At 27.1% G+C, this 22,912-nt stretch overlaps 1 protein-coding gene and 1 pseudogene across 1 annotated transcript; one reads left to right on the forward strand and one right to left on the reverse strand.

Annotated features, from left to right (window-relative positions):
- Positions 1-5,300: 5,300 nt before the first annotated feature.
- On the reverse strand, positions 5,301-10,703 carry LOC149059895 (uncharacterized). Its single transcript, XM_089216299.1, has 7 exons — positions 10,106-10,703; positions 8,934-9,041; positions 8,041-8,849; positions 7,364-7,660; positions 6,713-7,009; positions 6,125-6,427; positions 5,301-5,773 (listed from the first exon to the last, which is right to left on the reverse strand). Exons 1-7 carry the CDS (start codon positions 10,338-10,340, stop codon positions 5,552-5,554), a joined length of 2,271 nt encoding a protein of 756 aa, XP_089072425.1. The 5' UTR covers positions 10,341-10,703; the 3' UTR covers positions 5,301-5,551.
- A 15-nt stretch (positions 10,704-10,718) lies between these two features.
- On the forward strand, positions 10,719-13,636 carry LOC149059896 (zinc finger MYM-type protein 1-like; annotated as a pseudogene).
- The last annotated feature ends 9,276 nt before the right edge of the window (positions 13,637-22,912 follow it).

Here is a 22,912-nt window from a genome sequence, read left to right on the forward strand (position 1 = left end):
TGAAGTGAGCTTGAATGGGATATCTAATATTTATTAGTTATTGGAAATTTATTATTTTATTAGCGAATAGTGATAGTGTTATAGAGTTTGTTATAGCCGCAGGGCTCGGATCGAAGTTCTAGCAAATGCATATTTTTATTGGTTGGTCTTAGGACATTCAGAGTAAGATACAAAATTGTTTCAAACTTATCTAATGTCATATACGAAATTTTATTTTGCTAATCTTTGCATATTTGTGATTTTTAGTGCTATTTTGCTAATTTTGAGTTTTAAGTGCTATTTAAAAGCATATTTTATATAAAAAGAAAATAAACTAAATTGTATTGAATAATGAATATTATGCTAACGAAAAAAAACAGTACATTTTAGTTATAATTACTATTGCCGATTGCACAGGTTATTCCGTTCGTTTCCAATAATTTAGTTATTTTTGAAATTTGATCAAATGTACTGCAGTTATCGAATTCGCGCGTTCGAAGGTTAGATAGAAAATGTTCCAGAGCCGGAAAAGTGCTTACTTGTCAAATATTGACTATATCATATTTTATATAAAACTTGTATAATTTAAAAAAGTCTAAAAATTAGTTTATAAAAAATTTTTTGTTAATAACATTTTAATTTGCATATTTTCCAATTTTAAGTGCTATTTATAGCGCTTATTGTGGTGTTTTTAAGTGCATATTAAAGCGCTAAAAATTACTATATCAGTGCTATAACTTCCGAGCCCTGGACTTATAGGTGATATGTACTGTATTATATCGTAAAGCGTAATGCAGTATTGCAGTCAATAGTTAAAACTAACTTGCTCTATAATTTTCACCCTTATCACTTTATAACCTGACATATATAGTGACACATGACTGACCACTGACCCACCCTCCTACCCACCTACCCACCAATATAATGAAGTGGAGCAGTCGCTCCACCTGACATATGTATTCGACGCCACTGCTTTTTAGTTTGTATCGTTAATATTTTGCTAAGCTTTACCTCCGCTTTGCCTCGCTTTAACGCCCGGCCCTGGGCCTTGCTATATAGGTAAACTCACTAAACTATATGCATTCGAAAATTATAGATATTGTATTGCCTTCAATATATTAAATAGGTATATAAGTTGATTCTGATAATATTTTATTCTTTTAAACTGTTCAAAGATAGATACTAACACAACTATAATAAGAAATTAATACAGACATCATAGGTACGTTATCTTATCAAATATTAAGCATTAAGCACACAACGTTTATTTTATAATTTAAAATGTATACTACTTACCTGTACATCGGAACATTTTCCTCTGATTTGTTATGATTGTAATACTCACATTTCCCCTATTTATTTAATGGGTAGGTAACTACTAACTTTTATGAAATGGAGTGTTAAACCTTATATTTCAAAATCTTGTTTGTTTATTTACTAATTGCTTCTCTATATATAGGTATTGAATATCTAGTTTTATTCTATATTAAACAATTTAGATTCAAATATATTTTCCTAATATGATTTTTATTAGGATGAAATTATGATACATTAGTATCAATTTGATATATTGTTGTATATTTAATTATAAAATCATAGATAACACACAAAATCAATGGGTAATAATTTATAAATCAAAAACAAGTTAACTAGGTATTTGATATTAACATAAGTACTCAAAAAATCATGGTTATACCTACTTATTATTTTTAAACGACAATTTTAAGATTTAATTATGTCTATCAGGTCTGGAAAAGAAGTTAAATGTAAAAAAACACAATTTACATATTATATAATACTTACCATAAAGTTTTACCTATATGAACATATCTCTTAGTGTAACCATAAATTAATCCATTTTATTATCGTTTCTTAAGTATATAGATATGTACGATAATTTTATTATTATTAAACATGACCAATTAATAAATTTTGATTAGGTATAACCTGAGTATATGCTTTGAATAAAAATGCTGTGACCTTCAAGGTGTTGAATTTAATTACGTATTTATTAAAGTCACTAGAGGGTTTTGCCTTACAAAAAAATGCGCCATACTTACGAGGTCCGCTGCAACCATTCACCATCTTGGATTCTAGGTGAAACATTTTCACTTTTTTACGGATTTTCTACAATATTTCAAAAACTATTAACTACAATAAATATAGCTTACACGAATTGAAGATCGTAAAATTTATGACGAGAAAGGTTCTACACATTTTTAGCGAAGGTAAGAGTAATATAGATAGGTAAGCGACTAAGTCCATGCGTCCGTCATAGAATGTGGCACCGCATGCTATAATGACGTATATAATATGTTTGTGATATATGTATGTAATTTTGTGAAATTTCTTTCATAATTTGTTACAAACATATCGATTAGCCAAAATAAATAGCGTCAAATGGTACATTAGGTACATAGATAATATGCTAAAAATGTATAGAATATTTCTTGTCACAAATTTTATGATCTTAAATTTTTATAAAATATATTTTTATCGTAAGTTTAATAATTTTAGAAATATCGTAAAAAAAACTGAAAAAGGTGAAAAATGTCCCCTAAAATCCAAGACGGTGGATGTTTGTGAACCTTGGAGGAATGACGCATTTTTTTAGTCAATCATGGTCCCAAGACAAAACTTTTCGCCAAGTTTCAAAACGTAAGTACTTTTTACTAAGCAACGCCTTTTTTGGAGCCTTATTGACTGGATTATGATTCACTTGATAATTTTTCTTGTTTTCCTTTTGAAAATCTTATGCAAGTTTCAAAATAAATGGTTAGAAGTATAATGCCAAACGTTTAAAATAGGTGAAGTCAAATATTTTGAGAAATACCTATTTATAAATTACAATTGACATAACTGTTATTATTATTATAAAATCAAAAACCTAATATGCATTTATTTGGTAAATTTTCACTCAATTTCAATATTTAATTTTTAAACTTCTTTAAAGTTTAAAACATGTGATTCAATTAATAATGACTTAAAAAATAAAAATTGCATAAAATTTATTTTTTTTTTTCTTGAATCATTATTTTCTTATATTTTATAAACTGTAAGAAACAGCAATTAAGTATAATTATTTTTCACAATAACTTTTAATATTAATATTAACCAAAAAGTTAAAACTATAAAATAATATCATTGACCAAAAAATAAATTTTGAAAATGTGACGCCATATAGTAACAACGTAAATATCTGACTGTGTTTATTAAAATGCCGTAAATAGACTAAGTCCCTATTCCACTTATTATTTCGTAATAGGAATCAGCGGCAACAACGAAGTTTATGACGGCATTTGTAATATATTTATATAGGTACCTATATACCGGGTGATTCTTTTATCATCATTGAACACTCATTATTTCAAAAAGTATCAATGTTTTTGAAAATATTTTTTTACAGAGTTTCATGTTGTTAAAAAAACAACATTTTTATTAAAAAATTATGTTTTTTAATATTTTTTATCCTTATAATTTTTTAAGTTTTTTACTTTTTTGAATGACAACATAGAGTTTTAATATCATATTCCAAAGCAGAATATTTTTCTAATTATTTTGATACGTAAAAATCGAATTTTGGACGAGTAGTTTATGAGTTATAAGTATTTAAAGTTTAGACAAGCGGAGTAGTGGACAAACATTTTGCGGGGTAACCCCGTACCACTCCACTCCGCCAATCTAAACTTTAAATACTTATAACTCATAAACTACTCGTCCAAAATTCGATTTTTACGTATCAAAATAATTAGAAAAATATTCTGCTTTGGAATATGATATTAAAACTCTATGTTGTAATTCAAAAAAGTAAAAAACTTAAAAAATGATAAGGATAAAAAATATTTAAAAATATAATTTTTTAATAAAAATGTTGGTTTTTTAACAACTTGAAACTATGTAAAAAAATATTTTGAAAAAAGTAAATACTTTTTTAAATAATGAGTGTTCAATGATAAAAGAATCATCCTGTATATGATATTCACGACAATTTAGCGATACTCGACAGCTATTGAGAAAAATTATTTTTAAATAACTGGAAAATTAAATTCAACTATATAATCATGACAAAATATTCAGTATTTATTATTTTGAAATATATTTTGTGATGTATGAAAACATGATGAAACATAAATATTAAATATGTATATTTAATTCAAGTATTAATTACCACGTAATAAACGTTAATTACTTTGGTTGGGAATAGGTTTTGGTTATAAAACCGTGTTTAAAAATACAAGGTAACCTTTTTGATGTTCGTATTTAGATATTTATCTCGATTACCGATAGGTAGCCAATAATCACTTCTAGCATTCCAAAACTAAAACTTTTATTCTAAAAGCGGTCATCGGTTTTCGGTTCTCAAATTATCGGGTTTTTACCGGTTTTCGTACCTTTTTTAAGCCCTGAAAATAACAATTTGTTTAACTCGTTGACGCCCAACCTTGATGAAATATATGATTATATTCTTCTGTTGTAGAAAATCGTGTAAATACTAAATAGCTAATGATGAATGGTGAGCTGAATGTTATTATGCTATGCCTAATTATCCTTTGATAAATTTGAATTTATATGTGACTTATTTTTTGTTTCATCAATCTAAATCGAAAATATTGAACAGATACGTGAATAGTAGAGTACCTACGTGTATTATTGAAATTTTTATGATAATAATGAAACAATAAAATAATAAACGCAAGCTAACTTCAGATAATAGCAAGGTATAATAGAAAGATAGATAAGTAGTTAATCAAGTATAAATTACCAAGATAGTCAATTAGATTTTAATTTTAGTTTTATATAGAGATCATGATTTGAAAAAAATTAAAAATCAAACATGTAGTTGCTTCAAATATTAATAAGGGGTTTATTTATTTTATACTTAGTTGTTTTTTTATTTTGCTATGCATGATCATTAATTTTTAACATATCCTTCAAACAAATATTGCATGTTGAAAATCATTTTTAAATATTGCTCATCTTCTGAGAGATCTATAATTAGTAAAAACTATAAATGAAATCATATGTAAATAATAGATATTATATTCATTTTTGAGAAATGAAATTGAGGATTTTGAAATTTACCTATTTCAAAACCCACGACTGTTATTTATTACTATATTATTATAATTTAGCAAATAATAAATATTAAAACAATATTTTAAGAAGTTAAAAAGTGTTTCACAAATATGAGGTTAATTAGATAAAGTTCAAAAAATAACATAACTGTATTATTGAGTATAAATACTGAAACAAAATTAGTGTAAAGAAAAACTATACAAAATTTCATTGTCAGCGTAGAGTGACTAATTGTCAATGCATATGGAAGTTAGTGTCTAAATATTCAATTAATTTTAATTGTAAAAACTAAATGTAAATAAAGGTATCAAGATAATATATTTTATAAAGGTTAAAAATGTATTTACATTCTATGCTACGATAACATCAGAAATTTATAAACTATTAAACATTTAAAAACATCGAATGTAGAGTTATCTGATGTACAGTATAGTCTCGCTGTTTGTTCAGACTCTCTCGTCAATTCCAATCCAACAGTAGAATGGAGAGAAGTAAATTATACAACGCCAGGTCCAGGACTAGATGGTGGAGACGATAAATCAATGTCATCAATGACAATGGCATTCCTCAAGTTGTAGTTATGTTGAACTTTCACTAAACAACGACGACGAGGACGACGACCTCGTACAGGTTTGCCACGATATAACAGCTGAGTTTGAGGAGTAGTAACTATTTGCTGTTGTCGACGTTGTTGTTGCAGTTGGTGCCATTGCTGAAACTGATATTTCAAAATCTAACTCAAGTAAAATCTGTATACTTATTTTTTGCTACATGAATATAACCTAAAACTACAACATTATTGAAATAGAGACAACGCCCAATCATCAATATTTTTGAAATTAGAATAATTAAAAAATATTTGAGACTAACTCCCAAAATTATTAGTTGGCAGTTACACCAAAAATGCAAAAACATAAAATTCAGACTCAAATGTAGTACATGGAAAATATTAGATTTAAATTCTAAAAGCAGCTATCAAGATTTGACATTTTATAAAAGTTTTAGTATATTGTTTTATTCTAAGCCCCAATCACTTCAGTCATTCAATAAAATATAAAAAATAATTAACCTGGTATTCAAAGTTATCCGATGTATTGTCTTGCTTTATCATTTGCCCAGATTTTCTCGCTATTTCTAATCCAACATTAGAGTGGTGAGAAGTCGATGGTACAATGTTAGGTGAAGGACTAGATGGTGGAGACGATAAGTCAATGTCAGCAATGACGGCAGTATTCCTCAAGTTGTAGCGCTGTTGAGTGTTGATTAAACGACGACGGCTACGACCACGTATAGATTTCCCACGATATGGCTGCCGAGTTGAAGGAGTATTAATTATTTGTTGTCGATGTTGTGTTTGATACCATTGCTGAAACTGATATTTTAAAATTAAACGAAACCTTGATAGATGTGATTAGCCAGTAGCCAAATTTTATAGGGAAAACCAACAAAATGAAATCTGTATTTGAAAAATTGTTGTTAGCAGTTACATCAAAAATACAAAAAACTAAACATTCAGACTCAAAGAAAGTACAAGTAAGATTTTATGTTAAAATTCTAAAAGAAGTTGTCAAGTTTCAGATTTTATTAAAGTTTTAGTATATTGTTTTATTCTAAGCCCCGAGCACTGTGATTTAATAAAAAATAATAAATAATTAACCTTGTATTCAGCGTTTTCTGATGTATCATCTTGTTTTATTATTTGTTCAGTTTTTCTTGTTGATTCCAATCCAACATTAGATTGGTGAGAAGTCGATGGTACAATGTCAAGTGCAGAGCTAGATGATGGAGACAACATGTCAATGTCGTTGGAATTCTTTATGTTGTTTCGCTGTATAATGTTGATTAAACGACGACTGCCACGACCACGTACATATTTTCCACGATATACCTGCTGAGTTGGAGGAGTACTAATTATTTGTTGATGTTGTTGTTGCTGTTGCGTTTGATACAATTGCTGAAATTGATAAATCAAAATATAACTCAATTAAAATCTGTGTACTTAATTTCTAGCTACATGGATATAATCTAAAACCATATATCACCACAACATTGTTGAAATAGATACAATACCAACCCCTTTAATTTTACTGGTGATAAAATAAATGAACAATATTTAAGACTAACTCCCGAAATTATGAATTGGCCGTTACATTGAAAACAAAAAAAAAAAAAATATTCAAACATCAATTAAGTACATGTAAAATTTTAGACTAAAATTCTAAAAGAAGTTATCACGATTTTAGTGTATTGTTTTTAATCTATGCACCAATTAATTAAGTCATTCAATAAAATATAAATAATAATTAACCACGTAATTAGCGTTATCCGATGTATTATCTTGAATTATCATTTGTTCAGTATTTCTCGTCAACCCAAATCCAACATTAGATTGAAGAGAAGTTGATGGTAAAATTTCAGGTGCAGGGCTAGATGGTGGAGATGACAAGTCAATGTCATCAATGACTATGGAATCCCTCAATAAGTTGCGCTGATGATAGTTGATTCTTTGACGACGGTTATGACTGCGTACAGATTTTTCAAAATGTATCTGCTGAATTGGAGGAGTATTAATTATTTGTTGTTGTCCTTGTTGTATTTGGCATTGCTGAAAATTAGGGTTCAAATTTAACACAAATAAAATCATGATTATTATTTATAATACTATTAATTTAGTTTATACCAAACCTACATTACATTTAGTACAAGAATATGTTAATAGATACCTAATATAATTAAAATCATTGTTAAATTGGTTAGCTTACTAACTGAAGAATCGAAATAATATTGTTATAGTTGTTAGTCTTAAATAAATATAAAACAATTATTTCTTATATATATCATATATAATAATATGTAAGAGAACAGCAGTTCCAAGCGCACAATAAATGATGCATTTGAACAGATTGTGAATACAAGCAATAATTTGTTTAAAGCAGAAATCTTATTATAGAAATTTAATATACTAGGTTGTTATATAACACATACTTCATTGTTTTCCGACCATATATTTTCATTGGTACTCATCATCGCTGGCATACTTTGTGATTCCATAGAGGTTGAGGCTGTTGGTATTTGAAAAACGGTATTTCCAACATGTTCGGTTTGAGGAGGTTTGTGGTTCAGCAGAAGATGTGAGTAATGTTCCTTTGTTGGCCAATACATCTCAAAATTAGATTCTGGATTAAAATACTTCTTGATATCATCAAGATTAACCATTGTACAAGATTCACTTTCAACAAACTCATTCAATGTACCTTGGATTAGACAACAAAACTTGAGATAGGCCAAGTTAAATTTTTCTATTGTTATTGATACATTCAATAATTGTTCAGTATTCCCATCAAAGTATATTAATGGAACAAATTTTTGATTATTAATATTTATGTATGGTACAACGAATCCAAAATCTATTCGAATAAAACCGAATTTGTCATAAATCTTTTCTTGTTCGCTCATTAATGTCTTATAACATACTTCTAAGAATGTATACAATTCATAAACATCTTCTAACTGGATCATCAAATCTTTTCCAGTAATGAACATTTTATTTTTAAACACACAATTAGCATGGTCATAGTTGATACTATTTAATAAATTTGCTTCTACATCTGTTATGGAACAGCTTCTCAGTGATGTGCAAAATTTATAAATATCTGGATGTAGATTATCCAAGTAATTGCTCAGTAGATTCATTTCAATCATTCTAAGGGAGGAGAACTTTACATGTAAACCATTTATTAAACGTATAATACACGGTAAAGTACATCTGTCAGCTAATGTCCAACAAAATCTTCCTGTATTGTACAAAAGAACATAAAATATAAAATATCTTTGTAAGAAAATTTAAAACATAAATTATTTTATGATTACTTTCTTACCTTTGATGCTTTCAATGTCTTCTGGGTATTTAGGTAATTGTTGTTGATTCTTCTCTTTCAGTTTAATAGCCATTGATTCGATTTCAGCATTTTCGCCATCATTTATCACTGTAATATAATTATATAATTATGCTTTAATATAGATAATTGAATTATAGGTAATATAAATAATTAAAATTCCAATGACGGCTTTTCACCATTTAAAAAAAAAATTGTAAACACATTTGCTCAAATCTATTTCTTTTGAAAATTAATAAATTATTTGTTCAATTATAATTTGCAAATTTTACCTGCGCAGTGCGCAGATCCATGGTTTTTAGTTTTAACCGTTTGTAATTTAGTTTGTGAGTTGTATCTGATTTTTTAGTTATTAAACAATTTTTTTGTCTAAATCAAATGAATATTACTACAAAATACAGAATATGGACAGATATAATATTATACATTTATGCTATCTTATTGTCCTTGTTCTATGTATAAATTGACAATCGTACTGTACGATGTACAAATTGTACACGTCGTGTCTACGTACAGGATTTAGTAACCATCTCGTTTTCGTCCGTCACTAATAACGACTTAAAAATTGATAATTATTTTACATTTTTCTTATTTATTAATAAGTAAAAAATCACTAAAATGAACGCTGATGAATGAAAAGGTAACCAAAATTACGGGGTTATCTAATTTATATTATATTTTATTATATTTGTCCAATGTTTTTTTGTTTTTTTTGATTTCATTTATAAACTTTTTTCATATAATAATATAATTAACTAATACAATTGTGATAAAAATTTTAAATGTAATTGGTAATTGTAAGTAATTCAATTATATAATTTGTAATTTGTAATTTAATGTTCTTCATTCATGTAATTAGTAATTTGTAATTAATTACTGGTATTTTGAGTAATTTGTAAATTACGTGTACGGAGTTGATAAAATTGTATAGCCTCTAACCAAGGTACTTGCGACGTGCTCCCCGTGTCCCGTACCTGTATTCCGACCAAAGGTCGTCGGTCGCGTAAAATACAAAATAATAGAATCGTATGATTTAATATGGGATAATTATAATTTTATATTATATTGTAGTACTAAATAATCTACAATTAAGAACATATTGTGTTTTTATATAAAAATCTCGGAATCTTATAATATTAGTACTAAAAACTAACCTCGTAGAGTATTTGTATTTTTAAATTCATCTATCACCGCCATATATGTATCAGGGGTATTATCATGAAGACTCGAACGATTCAATTGTGAATTTGATGGCCCAGCTGTCATATTTTGAGAAAACATTTGAGAACCTATTTTAATCTTTTTAGGCTTCTCATTATGAATTTTTTCATGATCCAATAAACTGCTTTTAAATCCGAAGGATGAAGGACACTTTCCACATTGAAACATATTATTGTTAATGCTTAAGAGAAAATGAAAGAGAAAATAATATAACAAGATTATATAAGAATAAACTTACTAGGTATAATAAACACTGAAAATAAAATTCACTATAAAAATTAAACGATGGATCTAGCTACAAAAGACAAGTACTCAAATAGGGAACTGGATACACACTGAATGGCTGAACGGCTCATTCAATCAGGAATCCCTTGAATTGATACATTATAGGTAGTGGCAGGAAGAGTGGTGGGAGGTATGCAGTATGAGAGACACTGAGACATTTCAAAACTGTTCATTTATTACAGTGGTTCTAAATCTTGTTTAGTTGTTTATTTCGTGTCGTCCTTATTCACTGCTTTGTCAGCATAATATCAATATATTAAAATGAATTGTTTAACTGTAAGCAATTAATTAATATAATAAGAAAATATCTCCTGATTCTTATTAAGATTTTTTTTCAAAAAAATTGTAACACTAATATTTTATATCCCGATGAATTTTTCATTAAAACTATTTACACTTGTAAGACGTGGTACGCACTTTATATTTTAGTAGTCCATGGAATCTGGATGGTGAAAAAACATATTTTCATAATTATTTTCCCATGTTTATAGTTTCTATATAAGTATAGATTACGATGAATAGGTAGTATACAATTTATCATCTTTTATAAATTCTATTAATACATTATAAAATAAAATGTTGATAACAGAAAATACATAGCTGAATAGTTCTTATTTAATTCGTATTCAACAATATTGTACATATTTCCCTAGTAGGTTTTGAATTTTATATTTGTGTTTATTATTTAATCATCGTTATTAGTTATTATAATTTCGTTCTTCGGAATCGGAATAGTGACAATTAATTTGTGTGTAAAGTTTTTGCTCACAACTATCGGATTATCGTTGATTTTCATGATTCTTTTAATAAAAATGAACTAGAAAAGGAAGCATAAAGGAGGAGCTAACAAATTCCGAGAAAACAAAAAATAATGCTATTGATTGAAGCTGGAAAATGTCGAAGAATTACCAACATGTTCAATTTTACAGTAGGTAAGTTACTAATTATTTTAATTCTTAGCGAATGTCGCTACATAATAGTTTAACTGGATTATTAAATAAATATAATATCAAATATCAAATAATTGACTCAATATATCAAACTATGCCTTACAGTAAATAATAAAATAATTGCAATTTAATTTATAATTTATTAAAATACAGACTAAAGCAAATTTAAATTTAAATAATGCATAATATTTGTAGATATTCCAGAATAAGTATTTATATTTTTAATAACTAGTTCATTAATTTTCTAATAAACTAAGGTGATAACTTAGAATTCATGTTAAGTACTTGTATCTAAAACTTTACTTATTACAGAACTAGTTAAATCACTATATAGCTAGCGAGTAACAAGAAGAAATAAGATGAAAGATAAATAATATATTATTATTGTATCAAAAATATTGAAAGTTGTACTAGGTATCACTTTAAGTTTATGTGTAACTTAGGTTGTATACTGGTATCTAAATATGTAGGTATTAAATAACTTATTTTTAATTGAGTTAAGTTCATACTTTTTTTCATATTAACTAAACTTTTAGATTTATTTAAGGTACCTACCTATTACTTATTAGAGTATCGTTTATTTACTATTAAGTTATATCTAGCTTAACATTCTGGTTAAACTTAACAAACAATTATTAAAGTTAATTTGTTTCATTTTACCTTTGCATTTATTTACTTACTATACAATTTTTTTGTATCATCTAAATGATGTTATTATTCATAAATCTAGTATTTAGATAAATTTATTTTCCTAGTGTAGACCCAATATCAAAATATTAGTTTACAATTATTTTTATAAAACTCATTTATATATATTATATAGTTATTATAGAGTTCAGTTATATTATAATATATAATTTATTGCACATTAATACATTATTATATAAAATATAAATTATTATAATTACCTATAAAAAAATTAAAATTAATGTATACAGATTAACTGTTAAATATATATCTAATATAAAAAATCTATAATAAATCTAGTAAAAATCGGGCGAAAAATACTGTTTAAAAATATCAAATTGAATTAATCAATAAATATATAAAATAAATAAAATAAAATAAAATAAATATATAATTGTTATTATTAGCCTAAAATAATATGCTATTTTATTCAGGAGACTTGTGACAATACAATTATGCATGAAGGCAGTTCAATTATTAATCCAATTGATCAAATAGTTGGTTGTCAACATACTTTAAGTGTTGAGGAACTAGAAACTCATGATATATTTGATTCACTGGAAAATGATCCAGCTAATTATATACAGATTTAGAAATGAACGCCGGAGTTGAAAAACTTGATTTTAATGCGTGGTGCTTATCAACTTAATGAAAATGAATTACCTAAAGGTGAATATCTTAAACATCCTAACAATAAACAAAGTTATCATTCATTGTGGTATTTTAGAAAATTAGTAGATATGACATACATTAAGCGGGACTGTCTCACCTATTCACTAAAATTGAACAAAGTGTTCTGTCTTTATTGTAACTTATATAGAAATAGTGAAAATAGTTCATGGAAAACATATGGTTATAGTTATTGGAAAAATGGTTTAATGACAATAGTGAAACATGAAACTTCATCAACACATGTAATGTCTTCTTTAAAAATTAAACTTAAAGAAAGTTGCTTACCTCTTATACCATCGATCATTGAAGAAAGAAATTGTCAAGTTGCATTCAATCGAGAAATAGTCAAACAATTAATTGAAATAATTATATCCTTAGCAAGGCATTATCTTTCTTTTCTTGGTTACCAAGAGGGCTGGGAAAGTGATATAAAAGGTAATTTTAAAGACATAGTCATCTTGTTGGCTCAACATTTATCAGTGTTATCAGTGCATAACAATAAATTAAGGTCTAAAGGAAGAAAAGAAAGTTTTTTTATAACATGGGATAGACAACATTTATTGATTGAATCGATTGCCGAATACCTATATGTTAAGTGTAATAAAAACACAAATAATGTCTGCTCAGTGTTTTAGTATTTGTATAGATTCAACTTTCGATTTATCCCATAAAGAACAGCCATCTTTTATTGTGCGATACTTATTTTATGATAACATTCATAAAATACTTCTAGCATTGACTGAATCTCCTTGTACTACTGCCAAAGCACTTTTTAATTGATTTAAATTAGTGATGGAAAAATCTAATTTAGATTGGAAAAATAAACTTGTTATACAATCATACGATGGGGCTGCAAATATGAGAGGTTAGGTTAGAATATGTGAATGGATTAATTATAATATATATCTCTTTTAAATTATTCTACAGTTTTCAATAGAATTATTTTGTAACAATAACTGCTTATTAAATATTTAAAACTAAAAATTATGTAATAAAAATATAACTTTGGTCTTTAAGTACTAATAACCACAGTTTCCTAATTTCTCCTTAAAAATATATATTAATTAAAATATATATATATATATATATAGATTTTGTATAGATTAGATTATATAAATATATATTATATACATTTATTAGTTTTATGAAGGAGGGGCAGTACTGTACGGTTAAGCTTCCATGGCTTATAAATCATGCAATTTTTAACGAAATTAAATTTTTTGAACTGGTATATATAGAAAAACGTATGGTCTATAACTTTTATTTGAAACTTTTTTATATTTTTTTTTTTTAATTTGTTTGATTTGCGTTTTATTTTTTTTGAGAAAAATACAGATTTACCCCAGATGCGGGGTAAATCCGTATGTACTCTAGGGCAAAATCGTAAGACGATAATTGTAATACCATTAGTTCATTATATTTATTGGTAAATTATTAATTGGTATTGGACTTTTATTTAATTAACTTGTAAAGTTTAACTAAAATTAGGCTGTAGGTAGTAAGTTATGTTTGATTTCATTTTCATTAATTAAAAATGTACCTAAACATTGTTTTCAATTTATCAAAATGTCAACAAATTAATAACACAACACAATATGCGATAAAACCTACTCCCATTGGCAGTAGTACAACAAATACAACTTACCTAAGTAACTATGTAGTTATTATATAGTGTATACGATTTTGCCCTACAAGACTATTAAAAATTATCGAGCTTCATATCAAACATTAAATTAATATATTAATGTATTTATGCTACACATGTAAATTACACTTAATTAGCTATTGAATAATAAATATGGCATACCTGAACAATTTTTTCGCATATAAAAATTCACTCTTTGAAATTTTGATGATATTTTAGTAATTGAATGTAAAAATATAAAACGTATTTATTTTGAAAAAGGTGATATCATAATACGTGTACTATCATATTCAATAAATAAACAAATAAAACGTTTCAAATCGCTGTATTCAGTTTACTTCCATGATAACAATTATTGATAATATTCCGATAATACGATTTTGCCCCGCATACGGTAATACCGGGCGTTTTCCCCTACAAATACAATACTTGCCGTGTACATAACATTTAATAGTTGTCGTATACGCCGATCACCGACGTACACAAATAAACGAACAAATTACTTATAAGCACTTTTATTAAACACTTTGACGTCTAGTGGCGATCGAGTCACACGATCACCACCTGGCTCTGACACTGGTGGTCAGTGGTAATCGAGTCACACGACTACCGCCAACTGACCCCTTTTCTGTCTTCACATATTCCTTAAATATACATTTTACAATCGAAAATTCGAAACACTATCGGTAATATCGATATTAAGTTCAATCTAGTTACACTATACTTACTGATCATGCTTAAAATTATACTATTTTTTTTTTTTATAACCGTTATTGTATTACGCCATTTAGCCATTACATAATTGTTTTGTTATTTTACCTAGTTAATAGTTCTAATTATAATATTTCTTATATATTATGCATGATACAACATAGTAGTATAATAGAATTATACTGAAGAGTACCAATATCTTAGTACCTATAAAAATAAATTAAAACTATTCCAAATTGGTGCGTAATAGATTTATTATTATTATTTTTTATCATTTGAGGCCAAATACATTTGTTGTGGCCGTTGTATTTTGATTTCGCCTGACCACTATTGTTAAAGTTCGGCGCCACTGATAGGTACAATAAATAATACGCTATTTACGGGAAATATATAGAAACTTATTGAATTAGGTACACAATTGGCGCTAATTTCTGTTCGTTAAATTAGCTCTCTAAAACGGAATGTAAAAGGTTGTACTTAAGTATATACTTTAAGACTATATTTGTATTATGTATATGTATATAATATATTATAAATAATCTATTTTATTCTATTTTTTAGCAAATACCAGAATTTGTCCGTTTGGCTCACATAAAAAATTGGTTTTCAATAAGTCCATGTCAAATTCGTTGAGTTTCTTAACATAATATGTGAATAACCCCGAAATCCTTTTTTATTGATAATACACGTAACATGTCTTACAGCAGCGTTTCCCAAACCGAAATTTTTTTGATGGGTCGCGACTCGTGGTTACGATTACAGCTATTTTAGTCGTAAATTGATAAATAGTATAAATAACTAGTATTGTAGAATAAATAACTTAAAGTTATTACAATTCTGGAATTTTTTTATCTTATCGGTAAATGTGCTAATGACTAGTGACTAGTCGATACGATCGGTCTCGGTCGTTTGTCCATAATCCATAATATTATGCAGTTGAGCAACAAGCGGTACAAAACGCGGTATTTTATGAAAAACTCAATGATAAAATGGATTATAGTAAAAATCTTATTTAATTACGGCATACTATTTTTTTAGGGGGGGGGGGGGGTCGCGTACCTAATAAAGATTAAATTTATGGGACACCATTGCAAAAAGGTTGGGGAACGCTGTCTTACAGTATAGTAATATTATAACCTCCTAAATTCAGTAAGATACGTGATATCTGAGAGAATTTGGACATGAAGCTTTTCTGACTTTGGGGACGTGCTTGGTATCATAATATTATATAATATTATGTATACCAAAATAGCATTTTATAAAGTCAAGTTACTGCGAAGAATTATTGTTTCCAAATATGCTACAGTTTCAGAAATATATAGCCATGAGTCATCTATATAATAAAACGTTTCCTAATTGACTAACTGATTATGTAATAAACTATAATAGTTAGGGACTTGACATTTTGAATGTACATTTTTTCACTATGAAGTAGTGCACCAAGAAATGATTTTTCAAAATTCTCAATTTAAAGAGGTGCTCACATAGTCACATACAAAGAGATTCGAAGAGGAAAATGATATTGTTTTAATGGCCAAATGTAAACTCCTACACGAATAACCTTTTTACCTGTATCATCATTAAATGTAAACTCCTACACTAATAACCTTTTAAAATTTTTACCTGGAAATCAAAGATATTGTAATCCCCTACATAGAAATTTTTATTTTAAACGTAGGTATGTGATTATTACTATTGTTTTATTATATTTTTCAAACAATTTTTGTTTTAGGATTAAATAATTATGACTATAGTCTTATTATCTTTTTAATTATTTTTTCAAACATATTTTGTTTTAGGATTAAATGATTATGACTATTATTTCATTAACACTTTTATTATATTTTAAGCGTAAATGATAATGATTATTGTTTTATTAACATTTTTATTATATTTTTCAAACCATTTTTGTTTTATGTGTTAATATATTGCAAGACTGATATTTTTGTAGGAGTTAACACTATCTTTTATAGGAGATTACACTACATTTGTAAGAGTTTACCATTCCCTGTTTTAATATAAATGGTAGCCTTTGGTTAAAGATTATAAAAAAATAATTACCTACAGGTAGTAGAAACCAGTATTTTATTACTATTATTATTATTATTATTATTTCAATCTGTATATTATTTGATATATTTTATTCACTTAAGTTTTAATACATATATTAAATCATAACCACATATTTGTTTATTCTGCTAACAATTGGTTATCTATACGGAAAAATTACTTTTTACTGTCTTCCAATTTAAAAATTAAATTTTTTCTTTGAACTTTTTGGACACCATTGCAATGAATGTTTTACAACGAATTGAATATAATTAGTTTATAATTTTAAATAAAATAGTTTGAATCATAAAAATATTGAATTTTACGTTCACAGAAGTGCATTAGGACTAGTACTATACCTATAATTATATAAGAAGTAACTAGTATGTATAATTTCTAACATAAAGAAAGCAATTCAAGACGATTGCAAATTTCTTCGATTGTATATTTTTTGTTGGTATGTAAATTTTGCCAAGTACGGTTTTATTAACAGTGAGAAATGTGGCAACTCCTATATGGTACTAACTTTTGGTCTACATACAAATTAAAAACATCGTAAACTCGTATAATTAAACTTTATTATAATTATTATAATCATAATCATTTTCTTTTATAATGTATAGCTAAAATACGTTCATTGTCATAGGACATTATAGACTATTACATTAATTGATCAAATATTTAATGTTTTTGATCATTATCGTGCAGTAAAATTATGTTAGTAATACCTCGGTACTTACGTATTTTGTGGAGATGACTCTTAAAAAGCATATAAAGCATGATACTCTACGTATTTTTTAAACAGAAAATAATCATAGTTACCAAGCTAATTTATTTAAAATTATTAATTTTTAATTGGTAATCAATAAATGATTACCTATATATGTATATTTTAGTATAATATTAAAGAGACTTATGACGCGAAGCAATTTCATATATTTTAATAAATAAATGGTTAAAATAAAACCATTTTCGGTAAAATTACATCATTTATGTAAATTATAACTTAGTAAATAATTCTATGACATAACAACTATGTAATGCCTACAATTTAACGAGAAAGACGTAGGAAGGGGGTTATGGGGATTGCTGTTCCACCCAGAATTTTAGAAAAATTTTACGATAGTTTCAGGGTTTGTAATCGTTTTGTGTAAGACGTAACTATGTCTTAAAATATTATGATTTGTATAAAGGTAGTGTAAATGTCTAAAATGTTATGATTATGGAATCAACATATTAAACTGATTAGATATCCTAGGGCTGCAACACGATTGCTCACTTTTTTCTTTTCTTACCCGACTAATTATACCATGATTGCCTACCAAATGATATGTGTATATAATATAATATATATTATGTATAAAATTTTAGGTACAGCATAAAATAATGTATACGATAAATATTTTTTATAATTTTCATATACATGCATTCAAACTTATTATCTAAAATTCACAAATTTTCCTTCCCAATTATTACAGGCTTAGGATTGCCAATAAATTATTATCGTTGACTTGGTTAAAAATTGTTTTTTTTTCTAAATTAAACGTATGCTAAATGTATATAGTTATAGTTGTGTTCATATAAAACTAATGGTGATATAATAATAATAATAGTTAAATAATCGTAATAATAAATATTTTCTTATATTTAATTGTTTTTAAAAATCACACATCTAGCGACTAGTACAAAAACGCGGTCCCATTGCTTGCAATTAGTCGTTCAATGATAATTTATTATTTTTAAATTGTTCCCAAGCATCCAATATCCATTATAAACTCAATGTTGTTTTCATGCTCTTTTCGTAATTTACCTTTTTCATTATGTTTAACATTATTTATTTTTAAATAAGTTTCAGTTTGAATACCTAATAATATGTTTATTACTCGGAAAGTAGATGGATGCGGTGTATAAAACTGCGAATTATAGTGCACATGAAAAGATTCTGGACCATTTATAGTTCTAACTTCTTCTGATGGGTTTTCTGTCCATAAAGTTGGTGGAAATTGTGCATCGGTTTCTACATAATTTATATGTATATAATCTAAAAATCCAAAATTAGATGTAGGAGCGTATGTATTGTATACATTATTTTATGTTGTACATAGTATATACATATCATTTGGTGCGCAATCGTGTCACAGCGATATCCTAGTGATAAGGTATCCATAATATAAAATGATTTACCATGTCAGTCCTCTGCCTCCCTCCAAAGCAAAATTCTGGTAATATCACTGCTGCGAAAATTTAAGTATCCAAATACATAATAATTTTTACAATTATGTAATGGCAACAAAATATTTAAAAATTAAAAAAAAAAAATATTAAACAATGTTAAAATGGTTTTTAATTTTCTAATTAATAATAATATCATAATATTAGACGTCGTTAGGTTATATTATACATCATGATGGTAGTATTATACAATTTTTGTTCGAGTTTTGTAGATTCAATTCGAATACAATATAATTTTTATCGAGAATCCATTGTACTTTATGTATAGAAAAAAACACATTCTTGTAACCAATGTATTTTTTTCTGCATCCCCCTGTCACTGTGTGGGGGTTTCATGTCTTTTTTATCGCGTTCTTAATCTAAAACGGGTTTTACATTTTAGGAACATATATATATATATATTGTACATTATATTTACCTCGTGGATATATAGATTATAGATACATCAAACAATTTGCATTTAGGTCGGTCTACATAACATAATATATCCGGAGTTAAACTGTCAATGAAACATAATACATTTCAGAATAAACTATAATCGTCGACAGCCTATGCATTTGACGGGTAGGACGTGTGGCTTTCTTATACGCCGTCATAGAAAAGGTAATGTTGGAAAAGGTCTCTGTCACCAAGGAGAAATCTACTTCTCAGGTGAGTAAAGAAACCTTTTGATCAGGCCGCCTGCCTCTCTCTGGTCAGCAGTTTTAGTTAGGATAAAATATTTTTTGGGTAAATTACGATTGTGATGATCTTGGATATTGTATACAGTATTTAATATGGCTCGTATACGACGTCGTTAACGAAAATCACTTTATAAATTCATGGTGGTATTTTTCCGAACAGCTTTTTTAAATAAATTTCTCAATTATCATGAAATTATTAATGAGTTAGTAATTACTACGATCCGGAATGATTTCAATACCTAAGGGTCAATATATATGTATATAATTGAAGTCGTTGGCGTTCCAATAGATATTTAATTTCCGTACAAGAATACCGTACATATTTTAGGGCGCATGCAATATCAAATTACTTAGTAGGTACCAATACAAAATGAAATTTAATCTTATTATAAAACTCCTAACTTCTAATTACCGTCGCGTCTCCATGGGTGTGTTACCAGTCAACTATATACGACCGTCTAGACGGATACTTAATATATAATTTATTTGCTCGGATAAAGTACTAAGGAGCAAAATAACAGAGATAATAGCAAACCTGAAACTCACGAATATTAATCACAAACGTTATTTTTGACAGCTTATATCACGTCGTTATTTGTACCTATTAGACTGTATTTTAGGCTATTGTCTGTTTCTAAAATAACTATACACCTACATACTTCTGTTTTCCAAAAGATATGAAGACAACTACAGTAATGATAATCATAATTACATTGAACACTGGTTACTGGTTAGGTTTTGTGTTTCCCATAAGTTGATAAAATAGCAGTTGAAAAACATTAAAAGTACATAGCCAAGTATTTTTCATAATCATTTAAAATTAAAATTTCAACAAAATTTACAAGTTCTTTAATTGTTAAAACTTTATAATGCGTTTAACTTGTCTAGCTAAGGATTTAAAATTTAAAACAAAGTTTCACATGACTAGATAATTTTGTGACAAAAAAAAATCTTAAAACTATGCAAAAACATTTTATATTTTGAACGAAGTGATGATAATGTATTGATTTTACAATGATGTGGGTTTTTTGTTTGTTTTTGTGTCTGTGTACAGCATAACTAGTCGAAATAATGCTTCGATTTCAAACTTTGGGAGAGTTTTCTGATGTAAAAGTGAATATCCTTGGTGCATTATATAGGTCAAAAATAAACATTTTCCAACAGTTTTCAAAAAAATGAGAAAAACAAAAAAAAAATGACAGAAAAACGGGAATTTTTACGAAAAACTAGTTTTCGACCAAATCGATTTTTTTAGATGATTGTAATTCAAAAAAAAAGCGGGTAAGTCGTGGATGTCGCTCTGCTGTATAGTAGCTATAGGTTACAAGTGGGTTACTGTAATGGATGGAATTAAATTTGAATTCAATGATATTATTATATCATTGTATACGAAAAACGATTCTGAACGAAGACAGTTTATCTGTCTAGGATATATTATAGATTATTAAAAATTTTCAAATCTTAGATTTAAAAAGAAAAATTTTTATGAATTTCTAGTTTAAAATAATTTGTGAATTTTCGTGATTTTTACTTATGTTGTCAAAATTCAAACTTTGAACGCTTGTAAAAAAAAATTGTGCCAATATATTTCTTTCAAAAAAAAAATGACAGAAAAACGGGAATTTTTACGCAAAACTAGTTTTCGAACAAATCGATTTTTTAAGCTATTGCATAGCTTTTATCGCAGTCCTGGTGTGGTGACTGAAAAAATTTTTTTTGTAACGAAAAAGCGTGACCACTACCTGTGGAATCCCGTAATCCCCCTCACTGTCAACCGCGCGGCGAACCGTATTGTCATACGTGCTATCTGCGGTCGAAGGTCGGCTGTCGGCGGCTATTGTTTGCAGATATATTTGCAAGGTATATGTAGTAATGTACCTATAATTATACAGTTCATATATAATATACATTTATATATTTATATATCTCGATATGATAAAATTACACAGTGTATGAGACATGCTGCGTTATCGTTTTTTTATTTTTATTTATTATTATTCACTTATCTACCAACAAAACAAACTCATTTTGTCAAATGTTGAGATATTATGCGGTGTTGCAGTTTCAGCGACGATGTACAGTTGCTATAAAAAACGTGTGCAGTGTGCACGCCAGGGTAATGCTCGAAGTGTTGTTATAATTTAATATAATATAAAAAAAAATAGAAAGTGAAGGAAGTGCATCTGGTGAAGAAACAGTGCAAGAAAATGAGTGATTATTTTATAAAAATACATATATACATTATACATATATATTATTTTAAATATGAGTATAATTAATACCACTATAATTTTATGACATTATAATAAGCACGAGTACGGTGTACGTTTTAATTAAATAAATATATGAATATCCGAACATTCGATTATCAGTATTCGGTGCTACAATACCTGATTTGTTTTTTTTACCCGTCTTTCCACGACAAGCCTTTTTACTAATTAAGTCCGTAAATTATTTCACACCAAAAATCCCAAAACAATAAAATCAATATACTCGTGTCAGTCGTGTTACGCGAAAACGCAAACGATTAATTTTATTCGTATAAGTTTATTATTGTACTGTTGTATTGAATGTATCGAATTCTAGTATTTTCGAATGATTTACTGTACAACTATTCGAATTCGTGTATTTCCTGGTGCTTTCGGTGTAAGACATTCGTGGTTTTGGCTACCGAAATTATAATAACAAAATAATATATTTAGAGATTGAAATTATAATATATGACTCAATATTTTTTTCTTTTAATTTTTTTTTTTTTTTTATTGCAGTGAAGAAAAGAGGAAAAGAAACTGTGAGATAATGAGGGCATATCGTCAGCGTCAAAAA

The sequence above is a fragment of the Diuraphis noxia genome, unplaced genomic scaffold (genome assembly GCF_037042655.1).
Source record: "Diuraphis noxia isolate RWA-SAM2 unplaced genomic scaffold, SU_Dnox_SAM2 contig0001, whole genome shotgun sequence".
Classification (NCBI taxonomy): Eukaryota; Metazoa; Arthropoda; class Insecta; order Hemiptera; family Aphididae; genus Diuraphis; species Diuraphis noxia.

Coding starts and splice junctions, on each gene's coding strand:
- LOC149059895 (XM_089216299.1), bottom strand. CDS start 10,340: ATGTTTCAATGTGGAAAGTGTCCTTCATCCTTCGGATTTAAAAGCAGT. Junction 7,661..8,040: donor TATGGTCGGAAAACAATGAA/GTATGTGTTATA, acceptor CCTAATTTTCAG/CAATGCCAAATACAACAAGG. Junction 6,428..6,712: donor CAGAAAACGCTGAATACAAG/GTTAATTATTTA, acceptor TTAAAATATCAG/TTTCAGCAATGGTATCAAAC.